Source organism: Sardina pilchardus, chromosome 9, assembly GCF_963854185.1.
Source record: "Sardina pilchardus chromosome 9, fSarPil1.1, whole genome shotgun sequence".
Classification (NCBI taxonomy): domain Eukaryota; kingdom Metazoa; phylum Chordata; class Actinopteri; order Clupeiformes; family Clupeidae; genus Sardina; species Sardina pilchardus.
In genome coordinates this window covers 34,058,133-34,078,476 of record NC_085002.1, presented here as the reverse complement: position 1 = coordinate 34,078,476, position 20,344 = coordinate 34,058,133, and the positions used below count along the sequence as shown (strand labels likewise).

Here is a 20,344-nt window from a genome sequence, read left to right as displayed (position 1 = left end):
AAAGGGATGGTTGATTACGGTATTAATGTCATTAACACTAGAAGCGCCAAGTGCCGGTCATTTGACCGCTGAGACGTATTATTGAAGTGCCGTGTTGGTTTGACCTAGATATACCTATAACTGCCGTCGCGGTCTTTTTTTTTAAAAAAACATCTTTTCACTCGATTAAATTCCAGGACCCTACGTTCACGACTCTTCCTAAATATGCGTCTTTTATCACCCAGTATTTTTACATGATCAAAAGCACACCGGTACAAGCTAGTTTAGAGCTATTTTGCTCTTACTTATGTGACAATTCCAGGCTGCTCTTCTCTTTTCTCACAGCAGATGTCGCAAGGGCTCACTCCTATAAGTTTCCTCTCAGTCAGGCATGAGAATGATATTTTACCATAAGCATATAGTTTATATATGTGCAATATGTGTTTATATATGTGATTTATTTTAATACGTATTTTTCATTTACATGGCATAGTCCATGGAGGCGATTTACAGTGGTAAAATGCAAGTCTGTTTTGAAAACGTTGAGACGTTGTTCTATTAGGCAGGCCTACGCGTGTAAAAATTATTTTCAACTTAAATTCGTCGTAGCTTATTTAAATTACTTTAGGCCAAATCATTCATCTGCGCACAAGTAGCAAAGGACATTGGCAAGCGATTCTCATGAATTATTTCCTGATGAAACTCGTCGAATTTAAATTAGTTTCGGCCAAATCATTCATCATTCATCTGCGGGCAAACTGTTCTTATGCATTTATTTGGGCTTAGCCTACTTAGTATGCCTACGTACATTCATAGTGTTATATTTTCTAAGTTGTATATCTTCTATAGTTGTAGGCTATCTTTTAAAGCTCACTAATGTATAAGCATTTTCTTACATATTTGCTGGACTGACTGAGTTACGTTGCGTCAGAAACCTATTTCCTGTGAATCAAAAAATATAGTGTCAAGTGGCGCAACGTTAGTTCTCTCATCTAACACTTAGTCGGCCCGGGTTCAATTCTTGGCACGAGCGAGATTTTGTAGCTTACATTGACTGAATTCAATGACCGTTTTTCAACGTCGACAAACAATTATTTTTTTGTTAATGGTTTTTAATAACAAACTATATGAAATGAACCGATGAATCACAATACTGTTTGCCATTAACGAAAAATAATTGTTCGTCGTCGTTGAAAAACGCTCAATAAATTCAGTCAATGTAAGCTACAAGCGGGGGTCGAATGAACATTCTAAAACGCGCATATGCGATGAAACATGATTGCGCATTCTTCCACGAGTTGCCTAAACAGCCAGCCTACAGCCTAGTATAGGCCAATGCAGGGGACAGATAGATGGGGTGGGGGTGGGGAGGCAGTTAATTGTCCTCAATGCCTCGGTGATGTCTGTAGCCTAGACGAGTGTATGGGGGAGGAGGGATGATCGGTTTCAAATAGGATGCAATGGATAGTGTGTTATGTATAGACCCCGAAGCCATTTGCTTTGAGAACGGCTGGCTGATGAAGTTGTTGGCTGGCTAGCTGGCTCAGCCAAAACCTTAATGCAGCCGCCACAGTTTTCATGACTGATAATGGCTGTAGTTGCCACTTCATGTCTACAGATGTGTATATTGTATTAGATATCAACACACAATGTTATTGTATTGTTTTGGACAACGTTCTGCAGTCTGCACGTTTCACTTCAATGTAGACTGCATGCATTCATTGCGTTGTGAACAGCGCAGCAATCTCTGGAAAGGAAACGGTGGAAGTCGCAGCAGTAGGCTAGCCTAATATCCTATCACGTTCAATGCTGTAAATCCATCTGTTCCAGAATATTTGGTTCATATCATCAATCTTTGGTTTTGGTGTTTGTGCAACCGGGCCCTGACGATTTAACAAAAGTCTGAGTAGCCCTACGTAGGAATTAGGAAAGTAGCCTATGTAAGGTGAGATCAAAATCAGGCTACTTTGTTTGCTTCTTTTCCCCATGTCATTTTCATTGGTCGTCAACTCACTGTGAGTCCTGTGTATCGTAGCAACGAGCACAATACTGATGTGGTGTGTCCAGTGGGAAAATCTCATTGTTTATTTTTTCGCGTGTCACTATGATATAATTATTTTTAGATGCAAAAAGTCTAACTGGCTTAGTCAAAGTTTGTCAGATGGCGGCTCAATTTGGCTCAGAAAATGATTGGCTGGCGAAATTATTTTTCGTTAATGGTAGGCCTAAATCGATATGAGATTCTGTAGCCTATTTCGCTCCTGCCAAGATGTGAACCCGGGTGTTCGGCGTTGCAGACAGGGGTGTTAACGCTGCGCCACTTGACATTTTCCATAGACTATGTTAGGATAGGTGTTTGACTTGACGTAACTCAGTCAGTCCAGCAAATATGTAAGAAAATGCTTATACATTAGTCTGAGCTTTAAAAGATAGCCTACAAATAGAAGATAAGATATACAACTATGAATGTACGTAGGCCTACGTACATAAATAGGCTACGACGAAAATATGTTTTACACATGTAGGCCTGTCGCAACGTTTTCAAAACAAACTCGCATTTTACCACTGTAAATCGCCTCCATAGACTATGCCATGTAAATGAAAAATATTAAAATAAAGCACATATGTAATACATATTGCACATATATAAACTATATGTTTTATGGTAAAATATTATTCTCATGCCCGACTGACAGGAAACCCTTGCGACATCTGCTGTGAGAAAAGAGAATAGCAGCCTGGACAAACATGGCCGAACGCGAGGCAGTTCTAGGTATATCTAGGTCAAACCTACACGGCGCTTCTAGTAATACGCGTCAGCGGTCAAATGACCGGCGCTTGGCGCTTCTAGTGTTAAGGCTAGTTGCAGCTTATCGTGCTGTTAGCCTCCCCGGGTAACGTTCGTAAACTAAACCTTAAAGGAGCAGGAGCTACACAAATACATAAACGGAACTAATCAAAGAACAGACTTGACCTCTTGACCTATAATGGCAAAATTATCAACCATACTATACAAACCAATTAACCATACTATATTAAATGCAATAATGTAGGAGTCACGTGGGATCGCGAAACGAGATGGACGTGTAAAGGGAGCTGCTCCATAAAACCCCCCGAAATAAATCGATAGACTCTACAATTTCGTAAAGTACATGCATTGAATGCGGGAGTAGGCTACCACTACGAGTTTAATGAGGGATAGTTTGGTGAAGTAAAAATAAATGATTATGAGTGCAACATCGAAAACACGTACTGCTAAGCAGGGTGCTAGCCATAATAGCACTCATGGCTCCGCCAAAGACTCTGTTCTGCCCGCGGAGTTGCCTGCGGATACAGTCAAGGCACCCCCTGGATTTGCCGAATTGCAAGCAGCACTTCAAAAAGCAATGGAGGAGATGGCCCGAATCAGTGGTACTTTGTCAACCTTGCAGGCAGATGTGACAAGTGTCAAGACTAGTCAAGGTAAAATGAAGACTGATGTGGCATCTATTTTTCAGCGATTGAGCGAGGCTGAGGGCCGGGTTTCTGAATTGGAAGACGAAAGAGAAAGTTGGAAGCAGTTAGCTCAAACAAGTGCTAAAGAATGCTCTGTACTACGTGAAATGGTAACTGACATGGCTAATAGGGAAAGGCGCCTCAATGTGCGAATCTTTGGGCTGAAAGAAACGAAAGAAAGTCAGATAAAGCTGCGTGAGCGTGTGAGGAACTTTTTCTCTGATGCCCTGGGAGTGGATTTATCCGACTCTGAGCTTCAAATGGTACACCGAGCCTCTTCCGAATTACCAGCACCGAATATGCCGCCTCGCCCGGTCATCGCTCGATTTCAGAGTTTTTTGGAGAAAGAACGCGTCATGGCAGCAGTGAAGGCAAAGGCTCGCGTTGGTGAGGGGATCCATTGGAACGAATCCAACATTTCTGTCTTTCCTGACATGACTAAGGAGGTCTCTGATAAAAGAAAGCAGTTTACCGAAGTCAGAAAGAAATTGCATAAGTTGAATGTCCGTTTCACGTTGGCATTCCCTGCAGTCCTTCGTTTTACATGGAAGGGAGAAAAGGTGAGCTTTACAGACCCCCGAGGAGCATTGGAGCTGTTGAGTGAAGCGGGAGCGCGATCACCTGTGGGCGACGCTGAGTAGGACCAGGAAGAATGCTGGTGTGAAGGTCACTTTTGGATTATGTTTTCTATTGGAGCTGGGCTGCATGATAACGAAGATGGAGGAGCATTTTAATTTGTTTTGGTTTGGACCTACTTTGAGCCTTGGATTTTTATTTGGAGTTCATTCTTTGGATTGAAGCAGGCAAACGGGTAGCCTACATGGTGCACAAGACAGTTGGCTATATAAGAAAATGCTGTGAGTAGGCTAGCCTATTTGATAGGCTTACATGGGTCCAATGGGGTTTTCATTTAGTTTGTATAATTCATTTCATTTTATGCTCCTGTTTATATGGTTATAATAACAGCATGGGATAGCCTGTCAATAGAAATGTTTATAAAAAAAATTAAGTAGGCTACTAAGAGTGGTGGTATTTGCAAATGTGTAATTCAGTGGTAACAAGTATTAAGTAAGGGGGGTGGGGTGGAGTTTGGAGGCATCTGGTTGTTGCGCCTTACGGACCATGTGTGGGTGGGGATATTTCTTCTTTTTTGATGAAAGAAGTTTTTGGGGACTTGGGTGGGGGGTCTCAGGGGTTGCTCTGAGTGTTCATGATTTTTTTTTGTGTGTGTTTATTAGGATTAGGTGTTTTGTAGCTTGCACAGCGAAGGTTGTAGATGGGTGTTCTCCTCTTCTAAGGGCACACATTCAAATGATAGAAGCATTACCTAATGGCTAAGTTGATCAGATGCATAACGTGGAATATAAATGGTTCCCAGAATCCTATAAAAAGAAAGAAGTGGTTAAGCTATCTGAAGTCCCATCAAGCAGATATCGCTTTGATTCAGGAGACTCATATGGAAGGTAAAGAGGCGGATAAGCTTAAACGTGATTGGGTAGGGCAGGTATTTCATAGCTCATATAGCAGTAAGAAGAATGGAGTGGCAATACTGGTGCACAAAAAATTAAACTTAGTCATGGTTAATCAGAAGAAAGATGATGAGGGTAGGATGATTTGTATTCATGCTGCCATTGATGGAGTGAAAATTAATATTTGTAATCTGTATGCTCCAAACAAAGATGATAGTGACTTTTTTCATATAGTTAATAAGAGTATTGGGGAACTTGAAGAGGCTCAGATGGTGATGGCAGGTGACTTCAATCAAGTACAAGATGCCCATTTAGACCGAACTACATATCATAAATCTGTGCCAAGAGATAGATTAGCTATACAACTAATGATGAAAGACCATGGTCTGATAGATATATGGAGGGTGGTCAATCCTAGAGAAAAAGAATATACTTTTTTTTCACACATGCATAAATCATACTCAAGGATAGACTATTTTCTAGTTTCAAGAAACATGACTGATGTTGGAGCTGATTGTAAGATTGGAGCCATAGCTTTGTCTGACCATGCACCAGTAGAGTTGATTGTGGAGTTTAAATCAAGTAAGCCAACTGGAAGCAGATGGAGACTAAATACGTCCGTTCTTCAGGACCCCACATGTAAGGCATCTATGGACATTCCCCTTAAGATGTTTTTTGATCAGAATGTTGGGTCAACAGAGAAGCTTTCAAGTGTATGGGAAGCTTCAAAAGCATTTATAAGGGGCTATTTCATTTCACAGTCCAGTTATTTTAAAAGAGTGGCTTATTTGAAGATTAAGGATTTAGAATCTCAGATAAAAATTAAGGAAACCATGTTGTCACAATGTTATAGTGAGCATGGGTTTAGAGAAATATGTAACCTGAAATATCAGCTCAATGAGATTTACAATAAGAAAGCAGAATACGCCCTTTTCAGGTTGAAGTCCAGTTTTTATGAGAGTGGCGAGAAAGCTGGTAAACTGTTGGCCTCACAATTGAAGAGAAAGGATGCTAGTCTCTTGATCCCAGCCATTAATAATGACAGAGGGGAGGTGGTAACAGACAATACAGAAATTAATGGTATATTCAAGAATTTCTACGACAATTTATACAGATCAGAAATGCCTGTTGATAAGGATAGGTATGCAGAATTTTTTTCAAATATAGAGATCCCTGTTGTGTCTCAGAGGCAAGTAGATATGATGGATGCGCCTATAGTTGAATCAGAGGTTAGAGCCGCAATTCTGTCAATGAAATCTGGAAAGTCACCGGGTCTTGATGGCTTTCCAGCTGAATATTATAAGATCAACATTGATTTGTTGGCACCCATTTTAACAATGGTTTACACAGAAGCATTGGAGGAGGGGCTACTCCCTCCTACCTTCAATGATGCAGTAATTACTGTATTACTCAAAAAAGATAAGGACCCATATGAACCAAGTAGTTATAGGCCAATTAGCTTGGAGAACGTTGATTGTAAGATTCTGTCTAAGATACTGGCAATGAGACTGGAGAAAGTCTTACCAACAGTCATCAATGACGACCAGGTTGGATTCATTAAAGGTAGATCTTCTGCAGACAACCTTAGGCGACTATTGCATATTATGTGGGAAAACCGTGAGAAAAATGTTCCTGTTGCTGCTTTTTCTCTTGATGCGATGAAGGCATTTGATAGGGTAGAGTGGGGTTATTTGATACATACACTAGAGGCCTTTGGCTTTGGAGAAGAATTTATCAAATGGGTAAAGGTTCTGTATTCAGCACCGCGGGCAGCTGTTCTTACAAATGGCACCATGTCCCCTTTCTTTAATTTAGAAAGAGGCACAAGGCAGGGGGACCCATTATCCCCGTTATTATTTACCTTATTTTTGGAACCATTGGCAGTTGCTATAAGAGATGATCCAAGAGTTAAGGGAGTGATGGCAGGGGGTCAAATGCATAAGATGTTTCTATATGCGGACGACATATTATTGATGTTGGCGGAGCCAGCCTCCTCCATTCCAGGGGTTATGGATATTATTGAGAGCTTCTCAAGAATTTCAGGTTACAAAGTTAATTGGCAGAAATCAGAAGTAATGCCTATTTCTAGTAGTTGCTCAAATGCTGATATTGGGGCATTTCCATTCACTTGGATACCATCAGGAATGAAATATTTGGGCATAAGGTTAACCACAGATTTCCAAGCATTGATACAAATGAATATGAATCCAGTCCTTCAGAATATTAAGACCAACTTTGATAAGTGGAAAATGATAAATTTATCTCTATGGGGTAAAATAAATACAGTTAAAATGATGGTTTCCTCAAAGATTAATTATATTTCCATGATGATTCCTCTGTCTATTCCTGATTCACTGATCAAGCAGTACAATAATATAGTCAGAGAGTATTTGTGGGATGGGAAGAAGCCCAGGATCGGTTTGAATAAGCTGTTTACTTCAAGGGAGAGGGGAGGACTGGCTTTGCCAAATATAGAGCTGTATAATATCTCTTTTGAGGTGTTCAGATTGTGTAATCATTGGACGCAGAGCGAGTCAACATTGGGGTGGGTGGAAATAGAGAGGTCTCTGGCCTTTCCATTTAGATATATAGATGCTTTGTCTCAAAAACTACCAAATGCCCAACTAGTTAATCCTATATTTCAGCACTCAAGGAATGTCTGGACCAAAGTCCACAAAATGCTTGGTTTGTCTCATTACAAGCAGAGTTACTCCTCTGTTTGGGAAAACCCTGCAGTTAAGATTGGGAAGAGACCGGTTTTCTGGAAAGCATGGTGTGATAAGGGTATTGCCACAATTCCTGATCTTTTTGAGGAGGGGGTGTTCAATTCATTTCAAGGGCTTAAAGAAAAATATAATATAAATGATAAAGGGGATTTTTGGAAATATCTTCAGTTACGCAGTTGTGTGTTATCTATGGGTTATAATACAGGACGAGGTGAAGGTGTCCTGCAGAGTTTCTTGAAGCTCCCTAAGATGGTGCAGTCATACTCTGTTTTTTATAAAATGGCTGCTAATACTCTTTATGGTAAAAGTGAGAATCTGAGGTTATTATGGGAAAAAGATTTAGGTCTGGAGTTGGAACAAGAGGTTTGGGATAATATTGTGCATAACATGGGTTGGCCAGTGAGAGATATTAAGACAAAATTTATACATTACAAAATAATTCATAAATACTACTGGACACCTGTTAGACTTAAGAGACTTGGTTTAATTAAAAGCGACGAAAGCTGGAAATGTAAGAACTCTGTGGGTACTTTTCTACATCTCATGTGGGACTGTCCGTTGATCGCTCCTTTCTGGGCTCAAGTGATTGGAGCTATGGAAGAGTGGCTGGAGCAGCCCTTGCCAAGTTCACCTCCGCTCTGCCTGCTTGGTGATCAAACAGTGCTAACAACTGGACTCACAAAGGCACAGTTTGGGCTAGCTCTTGCAGGCTTTCTTAATGCAGCTAAGGTAATTCTACGGAAATGGAAAAGTACAAGTACACCTTTATACAAGGACTGGATTGAGCTCATGACAAGTACAGCCTCTTACGAACTTATGCTCGCTAAAGTGAGAGACTCAGTGTCAAAGTTCTCTGCTATGTGGAGTAGTTTCCTGACATTTATTAAAGATGGAGATCAGTAGAAAATAAGGGGTAATAAGAATTGACCTTAAACAGTGTGTATTATGGTGTGTGTTGGGGGAGAGGGGGAGAGAGGGAACCTGCTGTGCGGCTATGTTGTGTATGGTTTGTTTGTTTTTGTTTTGGTGTTGTGTGATAATGTAGTGCTACTTGCTACAGTGTATTATGGTATTGGCTTAAATACCCAGTGTAACTGTCATTTTGCACTATGTTTTAAAATAAAAAACTGTGAATTATAAAAAAAAAATGCAATAATGTATTAATTACTTGTTACTAATAATGTATTTATTATTTGATATATTCATTACTTTTAATAATGTATTATTTCTACTAAGTAGAGCGAGGCAATAAAGCCTGGGTTGCAACTATATGAAAAATACATGTGAAGTAGAAATGAATTACTATAATTATTACGATAATTGTTCTTTTCATAAACTGTTGCTATTCTTTTCTGCTACCTGTTTTACACAGAGACTGGAGCGAGAGGACCGACAAAATGAGGAGTTGAACAAAATGATGGCCATTGAGCAGAAGACTGCTCTACTCAACCTATTCCAGGAGAAAAATAGACCGACTCTGCAGAAATGGCCTGAAGTACAGCAACATTATCCACATTAGTGTGATTGATTCGAAGTGCCACTTGTTTCTGTCGGTTGCTGCATGTACAGTACTGTGTCCCTTAGTCTCCCTTAGTCTTTTGCTTTAGCAGTGCCTGTAGGACCATACATTCTCTGGACACTATATTAAAGACACCTGTTCGACTGCTTATTAATGCAAAATATATTGTTGCAGTGTAACAATTGCATTGAGTGCTTATTTCGCTCATGATATGTCATGATATGTGACCATTCAAAGCGAAATCAGTCGTTTTGCGCACAACGTTATTTTGAGAAAATCAACAATAACAAACTTCCGGGTTAAAATGTTGAATTTCACGTTTTCGCATAATTCGACTGAATACAGTCTACAGTGTCATATCGTGAACGCATTTCACGGAAAAACAGTTTTGACTGTTAAACCCGGCGAAGATTCAACACATTTGCTGTCATTCCCGTTGTGCACGCACCGCTTAAAAAGGTGATTTCTCCTCTTCTGGCATATCGTGACAGGAGAACCATGTCAACTTTGGATGCGGTTATCTTAGCGATAGTTTTTGTAACACCCTCGATATACATACCGTTGGAAAGCTAAGTTTGTGGCTGTTCACGTGAGCATAATAACTTAATTTAGTAAATTTTACCGAAACGACTGGTTCCGCTTTACAGGGTCACATATGTAAAACGTAGCAGACAACATACGATATGTTGAAGGGATTTTCCACCATTTGGGGAATTGAGCTAATTTTCCACCTCCCCTCGAGCGAAACATCATCGATCATTGAATCGGATTAGACCATTAGCATCTCGCCTGCTAGCATCACGCTTGAAAGTGACTAAGATTTCCAGTAATTTTTCCATTTAAAACTTGTCTCTTCTCGAGTTAGAAAGTGCAATAAGGCAATATGAAAATGAAACCTGGTGATTTTCTAGGCTGATTTGACATGGAACTACACTCACATTCTGGCTTAATAATCAAGGAATGCTGCAAACATATTATGGGTGCAGTGATATCACGTACTACTACTGCTTGTTGCCTATGGGGGCTATTTTCAGGTGCTGGGTGATATCACTCCGTCCATGGTACATTTGCAACTTTCCTTGATTATTACGCCAGATGAGAGTGCAGTTCCATGTCAAATCAACATAGAAAAATGCCAGGTTTCATTTTCAGTTTGTCTTCATGAACTTCTGAACCTGCGGATTACCATTGCAACAACACATCATCAGTAGGGTAAAACTAACCTGACTCACGACGGTCTAACCCCAGCTCACGTTCCCTATTAGTGGGTGAACAATCCAAAACTTATCTTGAGAAGACACGTTTTAAATGGAAAAATGACCAGAAATGCTAGCAGCCGAGATGCTAATGGTCTCATCCGATTCAATGATCTATGGTAGCCTGAAGCTAAAAGTTGTTCGTTAAAAAATCGCCAGACTCACAGAATGGCTGGATGAACAGGGAAAAGGTAAATATCAATTGTTTTGCTCGAGGGGAGGTGGAAAATGATCTTAATTCCCCAAATGGTGGAATATCCCTTTAAAAGAAGTCAAACTCTTCTTATATTAACTCAAATTATTTTTCGAAAGTTTCTTTATACTGAAATGAATACCAACTAGATTTTTTTTATCTTGATGTAAGATGATAACACTTGGTTAGATTTTATTAGATAACGTTTTTGCAGTCCAAATAACGTTTTTTTGCATTAAGAATCAACATTCAAGAAATGTAGTTATAGTTACCACAGTTAACTGGTCAAGCCATTATGAAACATCACCCATTTCTATGTGGTAGTCTCTTGATATGTTTTTTATTAGTGGTGACTTATTGGCAGTATTTAGAGTAAAACTTTCTTCATTTATGTTTGCTTTTATTGTAGGAAGAGGATGTTTTATACATTGTTCCACCATTCTTTGTGGCTGAATGGAGGAAGTTTATCAGGTGAGGGGATATTACCAGCTCCTGACACTTGCAACATAAAAATGTATACATTTTTAAGAGTGATAGAGAAAAGCTAGGCAAAGTTTTCATTCTTTTGACCTGACTGTATTTGTGTTTTCTGTGTATTATTATTGCTGTTATTATTATTATTGTTGTTATTATTATTATCATTATTATTATTATTATTATTGTTGTTGTACCAGGAGGCCTGCCAAAAGCACACCTGTGTCAAGTGTGAGCAATAGCATCCTGCTTTGCCCTCATGGTGGCTTCATGTTCACCTACGAGTCGATGCTAATAGGAGATGCTGAGCAGTAAGTGTTTTACATGCTGTTTAGCAAATGAAGTTCAATTATTATGCCGCTCTTCAAAATGCTGCAGAATTTTCCATTAACATGAACATAACTTATCAGTGTTTGAAGATCTGATAGTTCTGTGTATAAGTGAAATTATTAATCTTATATCAAGATGAAAAAAAAAAAATGTTAGTGTTTTCAGTATAAGCAACTTATCTAGTGCTTTCTTGTGAAATCATTTGGCTTAATTTAAGAAAGGTTTGACTTACACTATATTGCCAAATGTATTTGCTCACCTGCCTTGACTCACATATGAACTTTGGTCACATCCTATTCTTAATCCATAGGGTTTAATATGACGTTGGTCCACCTTTTGCAGCTATAATAGCTTCAACTCTTCGGGAAGGTGTGTTCATGGGAATTTTTGACCATTCTTTCAGATGCGCATTTGTGAGGTCACACACTGATGTTGGATGAGGTGACTGGCTCATCCACACCAAACTCTGTCATTCATGTCTTTATGGACCTTGCTTTATGCACTGGTGCACAGTCGTGTTGGAACAGGGAGGGGCCATCCCCAAAGTGTTCCCACAAAGTTGGGAGCATGGAATTGTCCAACATTCAGAGTACCTTTCACTGGAACTAAGGCACCAAGCCCAGCCCATGATGACTGTTGGTATGATGCTCTTTTTTTGGAATGCTGTGTTGGCTTTATAGGCCAGTCAATCTAGCGTTTGACCCATAACTAATTGCAATAGTAATCATTCCAAGTTTTTTGTGATCCCTAGGTATATATAATTAACATATAAAAAATCTACCCATTTATATTTAGTGGAACATACTTTTTTTCAATGTCAAAGGTAGCAATTTCCAATGCATTTTGCCATTGGGATTTACTACTGGTGAAATGGGTAAAATTTTAAACTATAGATATCAAATTGAAACTTTCACAGTTGTTTACTCACATTAAGGCAAAGATTTTTTGTATTGCAAGTTTTCTGAAATGTGATGTTTAGATATGCAAATGAGACCAGTTTTACTTAAATATGCAATAATTTGCATATATTTCTAGAAAACTAAATCTGAACAATAGGTACAGTCAGCTTCAAAATAATTGCTACATTTTGCTTCTATATTGGATACCAAAAGCCTATGCAAAGGGAATATTAGATATTACTTCATATCACCTCAGAAATGAGGAAATCAAGTCAAGTCAAAATTAATGCGTTTCAATGGAAGTCCATTATAGAACAAATGATTGTCAATGATATGGTATGATGGAAGTATCTCAGTGCATGCCAACTCACTTGATATGTTGTCTAAAGGTCAATATCTTCCTTATGTGACTTGGCATGTGACTTGAGATACTTCCATCATACCATATCATTGACAATCATTTGTTCTATAATGTACTTCCATTGAAACGCATTGATTTTGACTTGACTTGATTTCCTCATTTCTGAGGTGATATGAAGTAATATCTAATATTCCCTTTGCATAGGCTTTTGGTATCCAATATAGAAGCAAAATGCAGCAATCATTTTGAAGTTGACTGTACCTATTGTTCAGATTTTGTTTTCTAGAAATATATGCAAATTATTGCATATTTAAGTAAAACTGGTCTCATTTGCATATCTAAACATCACATTTCAGAAAACTTGCAATACAAAAAATCTTTGCCTTAATGTGAGTAAACAACTGTGAAAGTTTCAATTTGATATCTATAGTTTAAAATTTTACCCAATTGACCTGTAGTAAATCCCAATGGCAAAATGCATTGGAAATTGCTACCTTTGACCTTGAATAAAAGTATTTTCCACTAAATATAAATGGGTAGATTTTTAATATGTGATGCAGGAGGGTTTAAGGATCAATAAAACGTATGAACCATTACTATTGCAATTAGTTTACGTTTTGGCCCTTTTTTGAGCTAGATTGACTGGCCTATTAAGCAAGATGTAACGACACCCATGTCTTTCAAAAAGTCAGACTTTTGACTCATCAGTCCACAGAATCCCAAAAGTCTTAACTCACTCCTTGACTGGAGTCATGTTGGAACAGGAAGTGGCCATTCCCAAACTGTTTCCACAAAGTTGGGACTATGGAATTGTCCAAAATCTCTTGGTTAATGCTGAAACATTCAGAGTTCCTTTCACTGGAACTAAGGGGCCAAGCCCAGTTTGTGGATGGCCGCTTCCTGTTCCAACATGACTGTACACCAGTGCACAAAGCAAGGTCCATAAAGACATGGATGGCAGAGTTTGGTGTGGATGAACTTGACTGGCCTGCACAGAGTCCTGACTTAAACCCAATAGAACACTTTTGGGATGAATGAGTGGAGACTGAGAGCCAGTTGCCTTGTCCAACATCAGTGTGCGACCTCATGAATGCACATCTGAAAGAATGGTCAAAAATTCCCCTAAACACACTCCTAAACCTTGTGGAAAGTCTTCCCAGAAGAGCTGAAGCTGTTAAAGCTGCAAAAGGTGGACTGACGTTATATTAAGCCCTATGGATTAAGAATGGGATGTGAGACAAGGCAAGTGTGCAAATACTTTTGGCAATATAGTGTGTTTTAAGACATCTCTTCCTGAAAACAAGCAAAATGTGTCTGCCAGTGTGTTAAGTAAATTTGTCCTAAAAACAAGCAAATTTGTTTGCCAGTGCGTTGAGTAAATTTGTCTTGATAAGACTCCTTAAAACAAGTCAAAGCTTTCTTCAATTAAGTCAAATGATATTTGGAGAGAGCGCTAGGTAAGTCGTTTTATACTAAAAGCAAAACCAATAGATTTTTTTATCTTAATATAAGATTACTTGGTTTTGCAGTGTTCAAAACCAGTGTACACCCCAAACCGTGATTTTTATGTACCTTTACACCCCAGGTGCCAGTAATTGTGGCATGTGTGTTTGTTAACACTAGAAGCGCCAAGCGCCGGTCATTTGACCGCTGAGACGTATTACTTGAAGCACCATGTTGGTTTGACCTAGATATACCTAGAACTGTCTTTTGACTGCAGTGATTAAAAATATATATATTTTTTTTCACTCGATTAAATTCCAGGACCCTACGTTCACGACTTTTCCTAAATACGCGTGTTTTATCACCCAGTATTTTTACATTATCAAAAGCACACCGGTACAAGCTAGTTTAGAGCTATTTTGCTCTTCCTTATGTGACAACAGTCGCACGTTCGGCCAGGTTTTTTCAGGCTGCTATTCTCTTTTCTCACAGCAGATGTCGCAAGGGTTTCCTGTCAGTCGGGCATGAGAATGATATTTTACCATAAAACATATAGTTTATATATGTGCAATATGTATTATATATGTGATTTATTTTAATAACTATTTTTCATTTACATGGCATAGTCTATGGGGGCGATTTACAGTGGTAAAATGCAAGTTTGTTTTGAAAACAATGCGACGTTGTTCTAGGCATGGGCCTACGTGTGTAAAACATATTTTCAGCTGAAAATTCGTCGTAGCCTATTTAAATTAGTTTCGACCAAATCATTCATCTGCGTGCAGCTAACAAAGGACATTGGCAAGCAATTGATATGAATTATTTCCAGAAGAAACTCGTCGAATTTAAATTAGCTTCGGCCAAATCATTCATCTCTGCAACTATGGACTTGGGCAAAGTAAATAAGCAGTCCAACAGATCGTCACAAACTCGCGATCGGGTAGGCACCATTGCCAGGGCAAAGTTTTGGTCAATGGAGAGGAAGATAAATGCTTATTACCCTCTTTCAATGAAACAGCAGTCTGCTCAACTTACCACGGATACGCTTCATGTCACAAAAACGAACGCAATGTTTAGGACAGTTTGCCATTTTGACAAAATGACAGTTTGTCATTTTTGACACCCCATTTTAGAGCAATTATTGGGGCCAAGCAGCGAAGCTGCGAAGGCACCCATTGTGTTTCTTAGTACTTTTATTATTATTATATACAAACTATTATTATTATTCCTCTGTCATTGAAGTCTATGGCAGCCCTTAGAACCAACTGGTCAAAAGTTGTGAAATTTGGCTCATTGATTGGGGACAGTCCAATGATTCATGTCACCAAGTTTCATGTCGGCACCTCATACGCTCTAGCTCCGCCAATAGGTCAAAGTTGGACGTGCGTTCACACACGTAACTTTTGACCCCTTGGGCCAATTTTCAAAAGTCAGGTATCATTGGAATCCTTGGACCAGCCTGAGTTCAACGGACCCGCCGTGATGGATTTTCCGCCATTTTGGATTTCAAAAACACTTAAAAGCCTTCTCCTCCTACAGATTTTGTCCGATCAACACCAAATTTCACACACATAATCTCAATCCATCCTGTATTCTGGAATGATTTTTTTTCTTCGGAACTATAATCGTTCGCCTGTAACAGCCAATCGAATTTCACGGCAAAGCCGCCTAACAGGATGAGGGCTCATATTTCAGCATCAAATCCAAACTTGGTACATGGACTTAAGACCCCATCAGGAGGAGGCTCAAGAAATTTGGTGACCTTTGACCTCTAGGGGGCGCTGCAATTAGCAAAAAGGCCTTTTGGCTTGTAGCTGTTGATGTGTATGGAATTACAACTTGCTAGTGATGTCTGGTTATATCTTGGGAGGTCCCAAGTTGACCCAACTCAACTTGTGACGTCAGCGTAATTAATTCGGCTGCCATTTTGAATTTAATTAAAACCGCTGAAACATTTTCACAGGTTGTAAAATTTGTCCAATCTTCACGAAAATTCACACAGATGATCTTCAGCCCGAGTCTAACTAAGGCCTTGCTTCGCAACGATATCTTAAACCCTTCGCCCGCAACAGCAAATTGAAATTGGCGGTGAAGCTGCCGAACCGGAAGTGACGTAACGGTATTGAGTTGCCATGGCAACTCTGGCCTTCTGACCTGACTGCTTGGCCCCCACATTGCTGCTTATTATTATTAGCCTATTATTATTGTTCAGTCTCCATCGGATTCGGAGAGGCAAGATGCTTAAACACGGTACAGACGGCCGATGATTGGCGCAGCACTTTAGGCCTACATAACACACTATCCATTGCAAACATAGCCTATTTGAAACCTTCGCACATGGAGGCATTCAATAGAAGACCCATTAGCATAGGATCATTCCCCCTCCCCCATACACTCGTCTAACCAACTGCCTAATCACATATGTGGCATTGAGGACTACTACCTCCCCCCAACCCCCCTCTCTCTTCACCCTGCATCTTTTAGTAGGCTAGGCCTAGTTGTTTGAGTTGTGAGACAGAGCAGGCTGGCTGTTTGGGCAACTCGTGGAAGAATACGTAATCATGTTTGACCGCATATGCGTTTCAGAATGTTCGAATTTGCCTGCGTGCGTGTAGTTGTGTGAAAAGAATAGCCTAGAACAAAATATATACTTTCATGATGCCTTGCTGTAGGAAACTTCAGCCATGGACTGGTCGGGGATCGAACCGGTATCCCCCCGACTCCAAGCCCGAAGCCCTAACCAGTAGGCCACGGCTCCCTAAATGAATGAAAATTGTTTTAGAAAGTAGCCGCGGTAGCCTGTAAAATGCGGCATAAAATCCTGGCTGCTATGTTATTGAAACCAGACAAGGTTAGGCGTCTTTGTTCCAGGTCTGTGATCATTCTTGGCTGCACGAACATAGGCTACCTATTAAATGAATACAAGTGAATTTGGGGAGTGAATAAGAACTAGCCACCCATTCATTTTAGAGCTTAGATTAGGCAATCTGCCAAACCCAAACTGCGGCCGGTGTTACGGATCTCGAGATCCAACAACACCGGTGTTGGGTCGAAATTGTTCATCCCCCCCCTCGGTTCCGTTGGGTCAGGCTCCTAATCACAGAACGCATGCCTCCGTTTTAAAATAGGCCTAGCCTATAAATAACATTTCTAAGTAGCATACAAAATGTAAAAACGAAATATAAAACATAAAATACTATGAACAAGTTGAAAGTCAAGTTTGCTTAAAGTTTGTTCAAGAACTCTTCCAGAGTTTTTACCTCAAACAACACAAATCAACACACATACATGAACAGATGACTCAAACGTTCTGTAGCCTATGTCATAATGAAACAACCACAGACTATCAACACGGTCTGACACGAATGACACATGGCTTAGTGCAAACTGAATTTATGACCAAACGATTTGATTCGTGCACGAAGCACCATCTAGCTATCATTATGTGTAAGTAACAGCGTCCCAGTCTGAGGAGTCAGCGGTCTTTTGACCGCCTCAGCCGCGCTTTAAGTAGTTCACACCAGCACGGCGCTTCTAGTAGGACGTCAAAGCGGTCTAATAACCGGGGCGCGGCGCTTCTAGGTATAAGTGGATCAGAACGCCATGGCTCTTCTAGTGTTAAAAGTACAGTATGTATTTCTTTGAGATGTTAATGGTGGATTTTCCTATTCTCAATCTCAATTGGGAGTCAATTCCGTTGTAGTACGACAAATGATGTCAAATGATGACATTTTGTGGTGTTGAGGCATCTACAGTACTGTGGGTTGAAAATCCTGTATAGCATCTTTGTTTTCTTGTTTTCATGCCTAAATCTAAGCAGTAGCAAAATGTTTAGCTGTTCTTGTCTAGATGACTTGTCTTGAATTTCCTCTTGGGGATCAGTAAGGTGTCTATCTATCCATCTATCTATCTATCTTGTCTCATATTAGTTTGATTTATTCCTACACAGTATAGCTCTCCTCTGGCCGAACGAGTGGGAGGTGATCAGGACCCATTTCCTTGTGGACCAGCCTATTTCTATAAGCAGGATAAAGCCAGAACATGGTATCAACACTGTTGAATTTCGCACACGACCAGGTATTAAATTCACTTTTTATTATTGTAATAAACGATTAACCATGTGAAATTTCAGTATTGACTATTGTATGCTGCTGTTGAATGTATAGTCAACCATTGACCAATTCCAAACCCTGCCTCCCATTATCAGTCCCATAGTTACTGTTGCTACGTTGTACAAGTTTGGTCATAAAGTGTGGCATGAGTGCAACAGTGTGTGCTGGATCATTTCTGGGCGTCAAGTAATATTGCTTCAAGAAATCGACAGGAAGGCCTTCAGTATGCAATTCATGATGATGTCCACTTTTATCAACGAGGCGAAACAGCACAAATTGAGGGCAAATCATTCCGGTGTTACGGATATTATCGGGGTGTGTAGCCCTTTTTCCATTAAAAAGTTAATTCGCTTCAAAACGATGCGCATCAAAAGTTAGTGCGAATCAAAAGTTAGTGCGACAAATGTGATGGAAAATGGCTTATATCGCTCTAACCTCGGTTTTGTCGCGATAAGTTAATTCGCTCGCCAGAGGTGGATTAAGGACAGTTAAATCGATATAAATGTGATGGAAAAGGTTTGTAGCGATATAAGTTACTGTGACGCCTGCTTAGAATGTTCACAAAGTCGGCGCTAAAATCTGAGTTCTGTCTCGCGCATACAAAGACGTTCACCTCACAATGGTGTACCACTCGCTACCTTTGATCAGAGCCATATAAAGACTCTTTAAAGACACTCTGCCTTTGATTAATTTGCAATAAGTGTTCCATTCGCTTAGGGATGTAACGATTACCGGTGTGACGGTAAACCATGATAAAAATGTTGACGATAACAATTACCGTGTTCATTTCGAATATCATTATTATCACGGTTGATACTACGGTGTGGTAACCGCGTGTTTAATTCCTCCCAGCTTCATCCGAGCCTGCTTTTGACACAAGCTGAAGGCAACTATGAAACAAAACTTACCTTACTAATTCTGTTGTCTGATTGATGGATTTAACCATGATTCGGATAAGGCTACACCTGCTTTTAAAGGGCGCAACATTTTCACCCCAAAACGTGCGCTGCATCATGTAGCCACTCTGCGTCTTTTTATGTAGGCCTACACGTTCACATTAAATCTAGGCTATTCCACTAACATTATCAGGAGAATGCCGTGAAGTTTTATGTTGAGCGCTGGGTGTCACTCATTGGATATAACAGATATACCAAACTCCAAATCATAAGTTAAGCTATAAGCAGCCAACATTTCCAACCAAGGAAAAAGTGAGCACAATGCCACGGTAACCTACCAATAGTTCATTTAGGCCTACTGTAGTGTTTAGTTCAATTTCCGAAAAAAGCTACACAGCATATTGGCAAACCTTTACATCTTGAGAGTTCCATCATAACTATCCAGTTAGCTCACGCGTCATGTCTATCATTAATGTACAGTAGCCTAGTGCGCACCAAAATCATAGAAGTTAACATTGCAAGACACTTATCTTTTCTATGATCCCAGCAATATTTTCTTTGACCTGTTAATTTTTTGAACATTCATTTTATTCAATGAAAACGGATATCCTTGAACTACAGTATGCGTGACTACTTTACTAAAACCGAATGAAGGTTAATATAATTAGCCTACAGTACTTCACTTATCTCTTAAAGTGACAGGCTCTCAATTAGACCTACACAACATTAAAGTCATTAAAGACAAGTAATAGTTTAAAAATCAATATGAAGTATTCAAATTACTGAATATTTTTAGCTATAAGTAATTATGCAGATCCTAACATATTCTAAACTAGCCTATTAGCAAAATATATAAAGTTTATGAATTCAAAATATGCAATAGAAACAAGACAAGCCATTTTCTGTGTTGAGCAGAGACTAGGATTGCCACTGCTGTGAATGATCGGTATCCTGCTGAAGGCAATAAGGGTTTGCCTATATTTTTAATGTAATAAACACTGTCACACTTTTTTAAACTAAAATATTTCAGCTTGTCTACACCCATCAGCGCTTTCTTAACATATTGTACACACAATTTTTAAAACCGTGATAATACCGAAAACCGTGATAATTTTGGTCACTATAACCGTGGGGTTAAATTTTCATACCGTTACATCCCTACATTCGCTACAACTGTTGATGGAAAACCATC

General features: G+C 39.5%; 1 protein-coding gene across 3 annotated transcripts in view; it reads left to right on the top strand.

Annotated features, from left to right (window-relative positions):
- Positions 1 to 20,344, top strand: part of usp48 (ubiquitin specific peptidase 48) — a 145,478-nt gene that overhangs the window by 109,437 nt on the left and 15,697 nt on the right. For all 3 annotated transcript variants that reach the window (XM_062544853.1, XM_062544852.1, XM_062544854.1), the window contains 4 exons: positions 9,042 to 9,164; positions 11,047 to 11,108; positions 11,312 to 11,422; positions 18,094 to 18,221. In XM_062544853.1, the coding sequence (XP_062400837.1) occupies positions 9,042 to 9,164; positions 11,047 to 11,108; positions 11,312 to 11,422; positions 18,094 to 18,221 (424 nt within the window). The remainder of the gene's footprint in view (positions 1 to 9,041; positions 9,165 to 11,046; positions 11,109 to 11,311; positions 11,423 to 18,093; positions 18,222 to 20,344) is intronic.